Below are 16,142 nucleotides of genomic sequence, written 5' to 3' on the forward strand. Positions count from 1 at the left end.
TGGACTCCCAGTCATTTTCATCTAATCATTCAACCCACACAGCTTGCCATGTCTTCGGCTGTAGGGTTTAGCCCGCATTCAGAATAAGCATCCTAACCTTTGAATCCACTGTAAACTATCAGTTCAACTTGCTGAACAGCTGTTTCAGACTGCAAACTCTGCTTCCTGTCTCAGCACTTCACACTGACATCAGCAAAGAGTGATTTTCCTAATCGCTCCAGTTTCAACACTGCAATGTGAACTGGATATTAGACCAGCCAAGGTTTCTCCCTTTCCTTTGTGGGCTGGCTGCAGGTGCCAAAAAATAGCACTTCCAGTGTCAATGTATGTCAAGGGCTGCCCATCACATTCACACATCATAGGCTAATGCTTGAACTTACAGCTGGGGATGGGACTGATTCTGTCATGGTTACTGTCTGCAAGGAGGGTGGGCTTTTTTTCCGTCACCTCCACCTTCGATGGGGAGCAAGATGGGGACTCTGCAAGGGAATACATAACAAGGGTATGGAACAACAAATTCACAACGTTGGACTTTACCTACCAGAGAAACCTATGAATTCTTCCCAAATGGTTCTGACCTAGTTTGCGGTCCAGCTTGGGGCGTGACTGAATGGTTGTCACTGTGGTGACAATGGTGCCATCTGGCATGATTGTGCGGTCCATCTCCACCTTTTTGGTAGGGGTGATTAAGGAACGGAGGGCAGTGCCACCCTGACTGCCACAGGGGTCACCTGGCTCCAGGAACAGCAGCTGCATGTGAAAAGACAGCCTTTTATCCTTCCTCGGACAACAACAGAATCCAGGGAATTCAGCCACTTCCTTTTCAGTAGATATAACAGCAGCTGCTGTATAAAATGACTGTAGTATCTCAGTGAGTAACTAACTTTCTGGCTGACTCAAGCGCATAGTGTGATTTACTATTAAGTCAGGTGTCTCTAAAAGTACATCTTCCCATCCAAAGCAGTCCAGTTTTTTTAAATGTAACTATTTCAGCAATAGGACAAAAATCGCTAAAAAGTTATCAAAAGAGGTTTTAGGACCTACCGATTAAATGCAATTTTAGTGGGAATCTTGATAAGATAAAACACTATTGCATTAATGGTATTTTATGGTAAGAGCAGGAAACAGGTGTTGGTGTGGTTGTATCTTGATTGTTATTGTATCTCATACAGAATGTTGTATCTTACAGTGGATCTAGAAAGTCTACATCACCTTTCAAAAATTCTTTTTGGTGTCTTAAAGGTTGAAATCAAGACAAGTGAAGACAGACAAAAAAGTACTAAAAATTAAAACTGAAAAATATCTAGGTTGCACACCCTTAAAGTAATACTTGGTGGAGGCACCTTTTGAAGCTTTGATAACTGCAGTGAGTCTGTTTGGAGAGGTCTCTACCAACTTCTCACATCTAGATTAGTGCAGTAGAGTTCAAGTTCATTTAAACTGTAAGTGGACCACTTCTGAAGAGCACTCTTCCAGTCAGTCTGAAGATTTTCAATGGGGTTGAAGTCAGGGCTCTGATTGGGCCATTTCAGAACATTGATTATCCTTTTTTCAGTGATTCTACTGTGGATTTGGCTGTGTGCTTTGGGTCACTGTCATACTGAAAGGTAAAATTCTTCCTCCCTCTTCATCTTCAGCTTCAGCAGCAGGTTTTCCTCTAAAATCTTTTGATATTTAGCACTTTTCGTTTTCCCTCCTATCCTCACCAGAGCCCCTATCCCTGCTGAAGAGAAACAGCCATATAATAATGCTACCACTATGCTCAAAACTAGGGAATGTGTTCTTAGGCTTATGGGCTGTGTTGGGTGTGCACCAAACATATCGTTTGAAATTTAGGCCAAAATGTTCTACCTTAGTCTCATCAGATCACAATACCTTTTTCCACATGGCAACAGGAGATCTAGAGTGTCTTGTTGCATAATTGAAGGGAGACTGGATGTCTTCTTTGTGAGAAGTGGCTTCTGCCTTGCCACCCTACTCCACAGCTCAGAATTGTGGAGAATACACAAAATTGTTGCTATGTGCATATGTTGGCCAGTCCTTGCCTTGAAGTCCAACAGCTCTTTTAATATTGCGGTTGGCCTCTTGGTGGCCTCCCTGACGAGTTTCCTCCTTGCATGGTCATCTGTCTTGGAGGGACCACCTGATCTAGGCAATTTCCTGGTAGTGCCATATTTAATACATTTCTGGATTATGGTTTTTACTGTGTTCCATTATATATTTAAGGCCTCTGATATCTTTTATAACCATCTCTTGATCTGTTTTGGTAGCTCCTTGTTGCCCATAATTGTTTCCTTATACTGGCATACTTTTGGTTAAGGTTTTGGTTAAGATGGCATCATGGTCAGCTGCCACAGTGCAGCACTCTCTCATACTTCATTTGTTTGTTCATTTGTTCATGTTTGTCTGTCCCGTGCTAAGTGGAAATTTTAGGATCACTTACAGTAGGGACGAACTGCAGAACATTAGGTTGTCCACACCACCTGCACTAACATCGGACTTTTCACATTCAGTGGATTATTTGGACATTCTAGCAAGCGGAACAGCGGCTGCCTACACAAAATACAGGAGACGTAGGGGTAAGCGGGTTGGAGCGCTGGTCAGGCTCCAACAGCGGGGCTTCAGGACTCCGCTTCCTTGCATCCACCTGGTGAATCTCTGCTCCCTGTCTAACAAGATGGAAGAGCTGTTGCTCCTCAACAGATCCAACAAGGATTTCTCTCGCTCTGCTGCCCTGTGCTTCACAGAAACCTGGCTCAGTGAATCTATCCCAGACTGTGAAATACGTCTACCTGGGTTATACATATACAGAGCAGATTGTGTCACAGAGCTTTTGGGAAATCAAGAGGTGGCTGAATAATGAAGGTTGGTGTACCAATGTCACAGTACTAAAGTCATGTTAATGCAGTCATTAACAGAGCAAGTACAAGTTTTGTGAGAAAGATTTTTTTTTGAGATAGACTTTTTCCTTTTTCCATCCCAACTTTGGAATGGTCAGCTATACACATTGAGCTTGGGTCACCAGGTAACATCCTCTGCCCTCATGTAGGAGCACTGAAGAAAAATGAATGCAACCTTCCAAAGCACTCACTCACAGCTAGTAGCTACTTTTTCCACTAGGAATTCCCCACTGCACCACAGGAGGACAAATACCAAACATAGCATAGGTAGAACCCCCAGGGATATCATCTTAAGAGCTCATAAGCACTTCACTAGCAGCTATGGAGTGCTATTGACAAGCAGACTCGAGCAGACATTACCAATGCAACTCCAGTGGAACGAAGCCAATTTGATTCTGCCACTGTGGACTCCCAGTCATTTTCATCTAATCATTCAACCCACACAGCTTGCCATGTCTTCGGCTGTAGGGTTTAGCCTGCATTCAGAATAAGCATCCTCACCTTTGAATCCACTGTAAACTATCAGTTCAACTTGCTGAACAGCTGTTTCAGACTGCAAACTATGCTTCCTGTCTCAGCACTTCACACTGACATCAGCAAAGAGTGATCTTCCTAATCGCTCCAGTTTCAACACTGCAATGTGAACTGGATATTAGACCAGCCAAGGTTTCTCCCTTTCCTTTGTGGGCTGGCTGCAGGTGCCAAAAAATAGCACTTCCAGTGTCAATGTATGTCAAGGGCTGCCCATCACATTCACACATCATAGGCTAATGCTTGAACTTACAGCTGGGGATGGGACTGATTCTGTCATGGTTACTGTCTGCAAGGAGGGTGGGCTTTTTTTCCGTCACCTCCACCTGGTCAGTGTTTACATTCCACCACAAGCCTGCATGAGTGAGTTGCAACAGCGATTAGCTGACCAGATAATCGTGTGGAACAAAAACACCCAGACTCTGTTCTTATTGTTTTGGGGGATTTTAATACAGCAAATCTCAGTCAAGAAATGCTGAAATACAGGCAACACATTAAGTGTCCAAGCAGGGACAGCAACACACTGGACTACTGTTACACGATATTAAAGGATGCATATCGCTCTGTCCCGCACGCAGCTCTGGGACTCTCTGATCACTGCCTGGTTTATCTTATCCTGACCTACAGACAGAAACTAAAATCTGACAAGCCTGTAGTGCACACGGGAAAAAACTGGATCAACAAAGCCAAGAACACCCTACAGGCCTGCTTTGACTGCACTGATTGGAGCATCTTTGAACTAGCAGCCACTGATCTGGATGATCTTACAGACAATGTGACACTGTACATCAGTTTCGGTGAGGACATCTGCATCCCCAAAAGGACTTGCATCAGATACAACAGTGACAAATCTTGGTTCACCACCAAACTCAAACAGCTCTGTCGGTCCAAAGAGAAGGCCTACAGGAGTGGGGACAGGACCAGGCAAAGAACACAATGACGAAGGAAATCAGGACAGCCAAAAGGGTCTACTCTGAAAAGCTAGAAAACAGGTTTTCAGTCAATGCAGCCCTGCAGGACATCACCAGCTACAGGAACTCATCCCTCCACACTAGGGATGTAACGATATATATCAAATTTCGCAATATCGTGATAAAAAATTTCTCCCTACTCTTGTGGGACCGTGACAAAATCTACCAGGATATTACATGGTTATTTCGCTAGTATAGCTGCATTCTACTATCTCTCCTTGTCAAATTTTTTTTTTTTTTGCAATTGTACCAGGGACGGTTTGTTCCTTAGGGTGGTTGGGCGATGCACCACCAAAGGGGGAAAGGGAGAGAATTTTTGTATCACATTCTACCACAGTGTTATGCTAGCTGTGACTGTTCTCGACAGTTTGTCCTGCCTCTGAATATCATAGTCCAATCAGTGTTAAGTTGTGTTCCGTGGAGTACACACGCCCCTTTCGGGCGATTTCAGTCTGGTTGAAAATTGCCCAGATTGCTCTGATAGACTCTCATGTTAAGGCAATTTTTTTCGAACTGCAGGCACTGCAATGCAATCTATATGGGTTCGGGGTGGGCTTCCACTAAAGTGCTTTCGTCATACGTAACCTGGTGTAGGGATCACTGTGGCAGCCAGCGATCTTGTCACATTCACGGTCAACATGGCTAATGTTACTCAACTCAGAGCCACTTGATCGTGTCATTAAGAGAAATACCATTCGGTCATTGTAGTAATCAGGATAAATTGGCAACTAAAGAATTAGGACCACCCAGACCAAATTTAAACATCAAGCAAGTATCTACAAAGGGGGGGGGGGGGTCGTATAACCTGGGATTTTCACAGAGCTGGTATGAGTGGAAAATGTGGCTAGCAGGCTGCAAAGTAGTTAACACTTTGTTTGCAATGTGACAATGTCAAGTTAGCTAGCTTACTATTTTGCACAATGCAATGTGACAATGTCTAGTTAGCTAGCTGTTCATTTACCCATTGAACAGGTCACCTTAGCCATCATCGCAACAATTGCCCCCCCTGAGAGATTTGGCAGGAGCCGCCACTGAATTATACATACAGAGTTCAATCATTCATTGCCAAAGACAATTCATGTCAATTTTTTCACATGCTAGCTCATGGCTGGCTACTATTATTTTATTTTATTAAAGAAGGAAAGCAGAAGCACTTTAAGTTAAAAGGAAAAACAAATTTTATACGAATAAAAATGCTGATTTATTTAATAAAGGTCATTTTTTGAAGTCATCATTTTTATTCGTTTTTTAACATCACAATAAATAACGTATTGCAGACTTTTTATCGTGGTATTATTGTACCCTGAGTTTTTGGTATCGTTACATCCCTACTCCACACCATGGAGAATCGTCAGCTGGCTGAAGAACTAAATGTGTTCTACTGCTGGTTTGAGGAGACAATGGCCTCACCCCTCACCCACTCCAATTCACACCTGGCACCAACGATTATGCCCCCACCAGCCCCCACCTGCACCAATTCTCACCTTGCCCATATAACAATACCCCCCCCCCCCCCCCAAGACTACACTGAGAATCTGTGAAAAGGACGTTCCCAGACTCTTTCAACAACAAAAGGTGAAAGCACCAGGCCCAGATGGAGTTTCATCCTCATGTCTGAAAGTCTGTGCTGATCTACTGGCTCCTGTCTTCACAAAGATCCTCAACAGGTCACTGGAGCTATGTGAAGTTCCCTCCTGCTTCAAATGCTCCATAATTATACCAGTCCCCAAAAAACCTTGTATCACAGGACTTAACGACTATAGACCTCTTGCATCACCTCTGTAGTCATGAAGTCCTTTGAGAGGTTGGTGCTGGCCCACTTGAAGGAGATCACAGACCCCCTGCTGGACCCCCTACAATTTGTGTACCGGGCTAACAGGTCCGTAGATTACACAGTCAACATATGTTTACACCACATTCTCAAACACCTTGACTGCCCAGGGATCTTGTCTGTGGACTTCAGCTCAGTGTTCAACACCATCAAACCAGAACTACTCCACTCCAAACTTTTCTCCAAACTCAAACACAGTGCAAGAGAAGGCCAGCAGCAGCTACTTGTCGAAGAACAACCTGGACAAGAAGCTGCTGCTGGCCTTCTATCACTCCTCTGTGGAGAGCATATTAACATACTCCCTGGGGGTGTGGTACGCAGGCTCCACAGCTGAGGACAGGAAGGCTGTGTGGAGGGTTATTAACATCGCCCAAAAAATTATCGACTGCCCTCTGCCCTCCCTGGACGACATATCCAGATCCCGCTGCCTCAGTAAAATTAAGGCTATCACAGAAGACCCCTCACATCCCGCCTATCACCTGTTTGACCTGTTGCCCTCCGGACAGCGCTTCAGGTCAATCAAGTCCCACACCACACATCTAACCAATAGCTTCTTCCCCTGGGCCATACGGACTGCTAACAAACACTGACCCCCCCCCCCCCCCCCCCAACCCTCTACCTCAGTACAACTGTGCAATTCGACTGTGCACTTTAAGTAGTTTTTAAAAGGCCATATTATTGCACAAGTTTTTCTTTATATTTCTTTTTTATTTACAATGTGTCTTCTTTTTATATTTGTATTTTATTGTATTTATTGTATTTTATTGTATATTTTGTATATGTCGTGTGCCTTATTTGTATTGTGTTTACATAAATGTTCCACAGTGCGCTGTTGTTACAGACCACCCACAATTTCGTTGTACCACCACCGTGCAATGACAATAAAGTCTATTCTGATTCTGATTCTGATTCTGATTCTGATTCTGATACCTGTCCATAACAATTTATTGTACAGACCCACAGCCTGCACTCCTGTACACTTTAACTTATTGTGCAGTAGCTGTTAACTTATTGTACAGTATCTGTTCACATACTTTTTGTATATACGGGTCATTCCATGTGAAATCAACAGAGGCCTCTCGACTGACCATCTTGGATTTGCTTCATACTTTATGTAAATAATGTCATTGTATCCAACAACTAGTGTGCAAAATTTTCGGCTTGTATCTTCTTTCGTTTCTGAGATATGGAGGCTTTAAAAAGGGGTAGTGGAGTGCAAAAAAATCAGTGTTGCTGACATGTCACAAAGTTCCATAAGTCATTACTTTTGAACTATTCATGGTAGATGTAAAATAGTTGATCCACAGTTGCATATTTGCCAAGTTATGGCTTGCTGAAAATTGTATTAAAAAATTCTTTCTTACTTTGGAGCACTATATGTTTACACTGAACCACATCAGATCTTTTAAATTTTGATATATAATACTCATGTTATAGTACTTTCTTAGCAACTAGGTGCATGTCAGAAAGAAATCAAAATTTCTGATTTATAAGGCATTAAAAATGGAAAAAATCATTTCCTACACCTACATTTCAAGTGCATATTGCCCATGTATGACAAAGTCTACCATAAAAACAATCATACCACTGGAAAGAGCATGTTCTAATTAGTAAATTCACAAAATATGAAGTTGGTACCTTGAACCAAACTATATTAATTAAGGTATCAGACATGGTCTTCACGGTTTTGGGGACTGTTTTTTTCTTTGGTTGCCATGTGATGTTTTGTTGACGCAGCCATGTGCTTCTGTTCCTTGTGTCTCTGTCTCTACCCCTCACCTTATTCTGTTTATTAGCCTGGTCACACAAGGAGAACCAAACAGGGCAAACATCAATGGTTAAACACAACGAGGAACAGGTAAACACAAAGCAGACAGAGACACAAGGAACAGAAGAAAAAACAATCACCTGGGGAAATTTTCTAAAATATGTTGATTTGACCTGGAATTACCCATACCTCATTCACTCTATCCTTATGCAATTCCATGTATGTGTCCTGCACTACTCCTGTTGTTTGTTGTACCACTACTAGTGGATGATATTTGTTGTTGTCACCATTGTATGAACACACTACGAGAGACGTTGCAACTGGAGTCAAATTCCTTGTACGTGTAAAAGCATGCTTGGCCAATAAAGTCTGATTCTGATTCTCTAAGAAACAAGGAAAGCTGCTGAGAGAGCCACCAGGAGCAGCTGATTTTATCCTGAAGTAATCAGAATCACTTCAATTGTTCACAGGTGAAGTCAGTTTTGGGCTTGGTATAGATGGTGAATGGTTAGACTTGAGAAAAAAAATCTGATTTAATGGGTTTTCATTCCACGCCTCAAGGCAGAAAAAAAACAGACATTTTGCAAGGGTGTGTAGACTTTCTAGATCCACTGTCCATAGATGTTCCATGGAGGAAGTTCAGGTTAAATACCTTACTCAAGGATACAACAGCAGCTCACTACTCAAGAGTTGAACCTGCAATTTCCTATGCCACACTTCCACCTTGTGTAAAGGTTTGGCAAGGGCCTATCCAGATGTCTGAAAGCTCATAAAATGTGCTTGAAGAGGCAATTTACTGCACCTAAGGTGAATTTGCCTCTTCCTTCTTTAACTCACCTCAAAGGTTACATTGCCAGTGGATGGTAGTCCATGCCCTGGACTGACTGACAACACATGTCGCCCAACAGGACTCTTTCGAGGGACATCCAGGAGTAAGGAGGCATGACCAGGAAGGAACCCTGTGGTCAAAAAGGAAAGCAAATGTACAAAGTCTAAATGAAGCAATGATGAGATGTTCTACCTAAACAGCCAATGACTTTGAAGTATTATGAGAAGTGCCTTACGTTCTCCTTTGCTGTTGCGCTCCACTAGTCGAATTTTAAGCTCTTTGGTGTCATGGCCCAGATCCCTGCAAAACATAAAGCACTAGTTAAACAGACCTGGATCCTTCCACCACTGTCAGCCAATTACATGCAGCCAGGGGGAAGGTCTCTTACAGTGTAATGTCCTCGCTCCATTCAAACTCCATTCCTGAGCCGGAGGACAAAGGCAGGAAGCGAGTCCTCCTCTCCAGTATAGGGGGGGTCAGGTCCAGGGCGCAGCACAACTCTGCCCACCCTGCCAGGGAACCTGCAGGGATGTACCATCAGCATCTCAGTCCCTGTGCATGCTTCACAGGACTAAATACAGAGGTGGTCCATGCCAAACCCTTACCTCCTCTAACGACGGCTGCTCTGAGCTGACGTACCACCAGCCTCAGCATGGGGATACCCTGGGATGGGGGACTCACACCCAAAATCAGCCTCTCTCCAGAGCCCTTGGTTGGGACACAGTTAGAGACTGGGGTACACCGTGTTGCCCTGTACGCAGTGGTTGTGTATCACCAATATTTGAGGGCTTTTCATTTCCTCAGGAACAAATTGGTTATATTATTTATATAACATCATTTCTATAAGATTTACTATATGTACAGTGTTCCCATAGGTGACTGCTAATATGTAATTTAACATGTAAGGGCACTTTTGACCATTTTTCTTCAATGAATATATTTGATTGATTTAGTTTGTCTCTCACCCCAATGCTGGACATGCATGACTTGAGATTGATGATCATGGTAGGCTGTGTGCTGAACAACGTATCCTCCACTAGCTCTGCAATCATGTTCATGTCAACCTGGTCGTCGCTCCCCTCAGTCACCTGCTGGACACATCAGATAAAAGAAAGTCAGGCTCATCAGAGGAACGGAAAGTAAGTCATTGTCTGTAATTATTGAATTGCTGGGGACTGACACAAGCCTAAGACCCAAGTATGCTGGTACAAGACAAAAACCTTCAACTCTCTAGCAACAACAACCACACCACCACGACAATGAATGATTGTGTTGTTTATCCATATTTCATCCCAACCCAGTACTGTGCCAGGTCTTGGTCTGTCCCTCACCTCCCTCTGGACTCTGCGGGGTGACACAGTCAGATCAAACTGGGGTTGCTGGGAAAAAGTCCAGGACACCAGAAGACCCTCTTCCTCCACCTCCTCCAGACATACAACCAACTCAAGAGGGCAAGAGGGCAAAAGTCAGTTCAAATGATTGTCTATGCTCTTCATTAATATGCCTCTTTCCAGTTCATCATTTTTATATCTCAGCTTTGTGTACCTTACACTGGTCCCTCCTGGCTTCCCAACCTTGAATCTTTGTTTTAATCTTACTCTGTGAGATGATATTGAATTTTGTATGCCATTATTTACACTGTTGTCTTCAAAGAGTAATTTTAAATATAATCAAGAAGCAAATTTATAACTGAAGATTTTTATGGGATTGCTGTGAAATCTTCATATAAATTACTTTGTATCTGAGGCCTTATAAAAGGCAGAAAAAGAAATTCAAGGGACACTGAGGGGCTGTCAAAATCTGGTCTTAGCTCTCACAGGTGCTTCAATGGACAGTAGTGTATTTGTTGCAGTTCACTAAAATTCAACCAGTTCTTCAAAAAGAACTAAAGCTTAGGTGTCCCATTGTTTCATTGGTGTCACTCAGATGCAAATTCTCAAATGCAAATCGCCTTTGTTTTACCTGGACCTGTACTGGTGCAGCGGTGACTTGGTATGTGTCAATGGAAACTGCTGCAGGTGATTGCTGAGTGACAGTCACTGGGAATGTTACTATATCCACCTCACAACTGCACTGCAAAACCTGGAGAGGGAGATACATAGAAAATATGTAATAGCAACATTACTCAGGCACAAAAATGGCATAATGAAAAACTTGCATGCAAAAACAACACCAACCTTACGAATTTGTTAACGATGTTAACATTACTGTTTTTTAATCAAAACTATTACATCCATGTTGCATTCAAGGCAGTTTTAAAACTGGTCCCAGAGCCTCATTGTTTATGCTGGTTTTCATTCAAACTAAGCTCTCAATGCATTAGATATGACTGAACTGTTAACTGATTATTGATATGAAATTGAAATTATTTAGGAAGCATTGTACATTTATTCTTTGTAAAAGATATGGGTTATTAGAGATATGTTTGTTTTATCAGCAAGATACAATTAAAGCTTCTAAACATTATTTGTATTGATTTGAGCAATACATTTGGGTATTCAACTTTATTGATTAACAGTCATCAGTTGTTCAATGAACAAGATCTGTAACCTCAATACTTGTCAGCATACATACAGCGCCTTGAAAAAGTATTCAGCCCCCAATAATGTTTTCACAATTTATTGTCTCAGATTCCAAATTTAAAATATATTAAAGTAAGATTTTTTTCCAGCTGGTCTGCACCAGATTGTACATCATGACAAATCAAAAGAAATGACCAAAACCTTTCAAAAATTTAGAATTTATAAACTCATCCAATTTGTTGAAGGTCTCCACCTGTGTAGGAAATTCGTGGATCACCTGTTTTGAATTTCTTCATGAGCATAAATACCTTCCCTCTCTATAAGGTCAAACAGTATGGTTGGATTTTCCATTGAACAAGTGAAAAGAGCATTCAAAACAAGTGAGGAATACAACTGTGGAGAAGCACAAATCTGGGGAAGGATACAAGAACAGTTCAAAGGCACTGAACACACCTCGGAGCTTAGTGCAGTCCATCATACAGAAGAAATATGAAACTACAGCCACACTGCCCAGGGCAGGCTGCCCCCCTAAACTTAACCGCGGAACAAGAATGGCACTTGTTAGAGAGGCTACTGTGATGCCAACTGTCACTCTAAATGAGCTACAGATGTCAGTGGTTGCAACTGAAAAAGATGTCCGTGGGTCAACAATCTGCAAGCTATAACACTAAAAAGGCCTTTATGGAAGTGTGGTAAGGGAGAAGACCTTGCTGAAAAAAGAGTACATGCTTGTCTGTAATGAGTTTGCAAAACATCACTTGGAAGATACTACAAAGATATGGCAGAAGGCCTTGTGGTCTGATGAGACTAAAGTGAAATTTTTCAGCTCAAACAGTAAGCAGTATGCGTGGTGTAAAGCTAACACACCATTCCCACAGGGAAATACGCTGGTGGTATGGGGGTGCTTTTCAGCAGCAGGGACTGGAAATCTGGTCAAGACTGATGGGAAAATGAATACTGCACAATACATGGAGACTCTGGATAAAAACCTACTCCCCTCTGCCAGAAAGTGTAAACTAGGGAGGAAGTTTGTGTTTCAGCAGGACAACGACCCAAAGTACACAGCCAGAGCAACACTGCATTGGCCTAAAATGAAGAAAACTGATGTCTTTGAATGACCCAATCAGAGTCCTGACCTTAACCCAATCAAACATCTGTGGAAAGATCTCAAAATTGCTGTTCACCTAACCTGGTACAGCTTCAGCAATTTTGCAAGGAGGAATGGGCTAATATTGCTCCATCACATTGTGCAAAATTATCCAAAAAGACTGATGTCTGTAATCAGGGCCGGATCAGAGGACCATGGGGCCCTGGGGCACAAACATGATGAGCCCATGAGGTCTTATTTACACCTATTGCTGAGTCACCTCTCCATGAAAAACGTGACAAAGAAAGTGACAGTACTGTGCATGAAACGCAAGGAAGAAGAGTGTTCTGCCTATATAAATGGAATATTCTACGTCTATGGTTCTGCTGTAGGTCTTCCTTTTCAAATGAGCTTATAGACCACCATGTCTGACAGACATATTACTAGAATTATCATAGGATAGACTCTGAGAATACTGAAGACCTAATCGCTGCACAACTGAGTGTGCAGATATTCCTTCCTAATTTCAAAGCAGCAGACTGAATTTAACATAACATCAAGGTGTTAATGATTCCATAAAATATTGGAAAGAGTGTATTGGACAGTAGGCTACTGGTAGCCTAATTTGTTGTTAAACACTTTCACTTTCACGTCTCAGAGTAATGCAGATGAGGAACATCATATCAAAAAGGTGACATCCTCCAGATTAAACGATATTTATTACATTACATATGTTTCAATGTGTGCTTCCGTGGGATGGGGAAAAATGTGTGCTGGCGTATAAAACACAGGCATAGGCTACAACAGCTCCTGTTTACAAACATGAAATGCTTGTGCATTTGTGAGGGTAGTGTGTTGAGCAGCAGAGGTAGTCACCATGACGAGATGTTCCCAGTGCAAAAATAGTTATTTATTTTAAGCTGCCGGCAGGTGGACAGACAAGACGAAACAAAACGGACTACAGATAACATTTAAATGCAGGGAAGCTACTACAGGCAGACTGGCTATAGCTACATGGTACAGGTAACCTCTCACCTCAGAGGCCTGGAGAAGACTGAATCACCATTACCTGGATGCAGGTAATAACACTGGTAACCCCTCCCACCAGGAGTCAACCAACTTACATAAATCAATTAATACACCAAATACACATTTTTACCTCAAAAAATATATAATGCATACAGTCTTACATGTTTACACATCCATGTACCCAAATTGATCATAGACACTTAATACAACTAGAACAATAGTCAATAGGCATTACAAGAGAAAAACACCCCTCTCTGTTAGAACCGTCCATTGTTTGGCGCTCCTGCGCGAATAAGTGTTGATAGATGCGCTCTGCTTTGGCAGGCGTCAGTAACACAGCAGGTAAGCTCCATGATTTAATTCTGTATTAGAGTAAGTGTAGGAACCGTCCTCATTGTGTGTGAAGACCTGGGCTGATGGCACGACGCGCATCATGCCATTACACCCATGATCTCTTCCACTCAACTCGTAAAGTCCATTAAAAGATTTATCTCACTCTCTCCAGTTGTTTCCGCGTTATTTTAAACAGTCCATACCGCGGCACATTTACAAACAACCCAGACAATATTTCCGCAACATTCCCGACACCAAACATTCATTAGAAAGCGAAAGTAAAAAGTAAACAGTCCATTATTTTAAAGTAGCGCTCCCATTAATGTCCATCGCACACATGAGCGCTATTTTTAGTGACAGTAAGAATGTCGCTCCGTCACAGCATTAAAAGAGAACCACGCTGTAAATTAATATCGGCTATTTAAGCTGAAAGTTTCTTTCTCAATTTCCTCCTCATTGATTACATCCTTAAAATCCAGCTCCCTGACAAGCTCAGAGTCTATGGCCATCAAAGAAAGAGAGCTAAGTCGATGCTGCCCCATGGTGGTCCGAAGGTCACCCTTGATGTGTGCTATCTGTGAAAAGGAGCATTTTTACTCACAGTTTGTCACGGGTAGGGTGAGGAAAAGCCTGAGAGTGACGAAGACATTGGGGAACATTGGAGGCCATTGTTAATTATTATTGTCAGCAATTTGGAAGGTGTTCTGTCCGCTTTGCTACTAACAGAGAACAGCTAATGTTAATTTCATCACAATTTGTTCAGAACGAATGTTAAATGTATAAATTGTGAGAAAAATAATTTATCATAACATTGCCAACACTGATTGTTTTATAACAAATACATCAAGACTGCTAGCTATCAGTATACTGACAAATTCTCTTTTTTTTTTTTTTTTTTTTTTGCAAATAACTACTTGCTAGTTACATCTCAGTAGGGGTGTGCAAAAATATTGTTCTTTCGATTAATCGTTTTTTGAAATTCGTCCGATTCAATATTGATCTGTAAAATTTATGGATCAACCTTTTAGGCTAATATGCATTTTTTCCGGTTTTCTAGGTTCATTTCCAAAATGGTTAAACATAGCCAAAGAATTAAATAGACAGGCTCTGACACAGCCTAACTGTCGTAATAAAGGCAATTACTAGTCGTCGTCCCCCTTACATGTCACTCTTTCGTTTAACTTTTGACCTGTGAACACATAGAGGAAAACCTGTTACATCAATTTTTTACTGTGAGGCGACCTCTCAGTGTTCACCGTGGTTAACCTTACGGTCACACGGACGAGACAGGAGAAAGACAAAGTGACCGGCTGCCATTCATTTTCAATGAGAGTTGATTATTTACAGCGACAAGAGACAAGTGGCCGCTGTAAAACCAACTAGGTGGGGCTAAAACAGACTAGACTCGAGGTCTGGTTTATGCAAATACTGAGCGATGTGACATGGTGAAGGCAGCGTGACACACATTGCTGAAACAAATGATCCAACATTTTGGTTCCAGTCAAACATGGAGGAGAAGCTTATCGTGGCAGTATCGGGTTTCCCCGTACTCTACAATTTGTCTCTTGATACGTACAGAGATATAGCCTAAATAAAAAACATGCATGGAGAAGGGTGTCCGAAATCGTGGAGATGCCTGGTATACATATTCATATATAGCCTATGTGCATTGCAGTCACAGCTTTTTAACTTTAATACAGTGCCCAACCACTACCTAGCTACCTAACTAGCTAGCTAGCTAAACTGAACCACTAAACTGCTAGTTGTTCATATTAGGCTAGCAAGAAAACATTCACAATTGCAAAGTTGCTACTGGCAGTCAGCTATGTTTTGCCAGTCATTATAGCTACCTTACAAACCAGCTTTCCCTGAGCTAACTGATACAAACACATTGCTGCTTCATGTCCTTAACAAGTAGGCAATGATACAGGTTGGTTTTGTTTTTAAGGAACTATATCCATGTGTTCCTCAAATAAAAAGACTTTGGTATACAGCCATGCATCGCTTAACGTCCACGATACGCTCTGTGAAACAGGACGTTATGTGATTTGGACGTTGTGTGAACACCATACTATATAGCCTACTTAGCAAACCTATATGGAATAGGCACGAGATTGGATGCTGCTGCTTACAAGTCGAAGCATACAATGTTATACGGTAAACTTTTTAATTGTAAGTATGCAAAGTTCACATTAAAACAACGATATAAAGTACAGCACATAGGCTACATAAGACATTAGCATAGGCGTTTATTATGACTATCAAGACATATGTATTATACGGTATACTATGTACTGTACCATTATATGCCTAGCAGTGCAATCGCTTTATTTCCATGAGA

At 41.9% G+C, this 16,142-nt stretch overlaps 1 protein-coding gene across 4 annotated transcripts in view; it reads right to left on the reverse strand.

Annotated features, from left to right (window-relative positions):
- Positions 1-16,142, reverse strand: part of c2cd2l (c2cd2 like) — a 48,757-nt gene that overhangs the window by 4,344 nt on the left and 28,271 nt on the right. For 2 of the 4 annotated variants that reach the window (XM_036524673.1, XM_036524671.1), the window contains exons 4-12: positions 10,793-10,912; positions 10,162-10,272; positions 9,796-9,921; positions 9,436-9,538; positions 9,219-9,351; positions 9,066-9,130; positions 8,839-8,960; positions 579-750; positions 381-479 (exon numbers count right to left, since the gene is read on the reverse strand). In XM_036524673.1, the coding sequence (XP_036380566.1) occupies positions 381-479; positions 579-750; positions 8,839-8,960; positions 9,066-9,130; positions 9,219-9,351; positions 9,436-9,538; positions 9,796-9,921; positions 10,162-10,272; positions 10,793-10,912 (1,051 nt within the window). The remainder of the gene's footprint in view (positions 1-380; positions 480-578; positions 751-8,838; positions 8,961-9,065; positions 9,131-9,218; positions 9,352-9,435; positions 9,539-9,795; positions 9,922-10,161; positions 10,273-10,792; positions 10,913-16,142) is intronic. The other 2 variants (XM_036524672.1, XM_036524674.1) reach the window with 2 other exon arrangements.

This window comes from Megalops cyprinoides, chromosome 3 (assembly GCF_013368585.1).
Source record: "Megalops cyprinoides isolate fMegCyp1 chromosome 3, fMegCyp1.pri, whole genome shotgun sequence".
NCBI lineage: Eukaryota > Metazoa > Chordata > Actinopteri > Elopiformes > Megalopidae > Megalops > Megalops cyprinoides.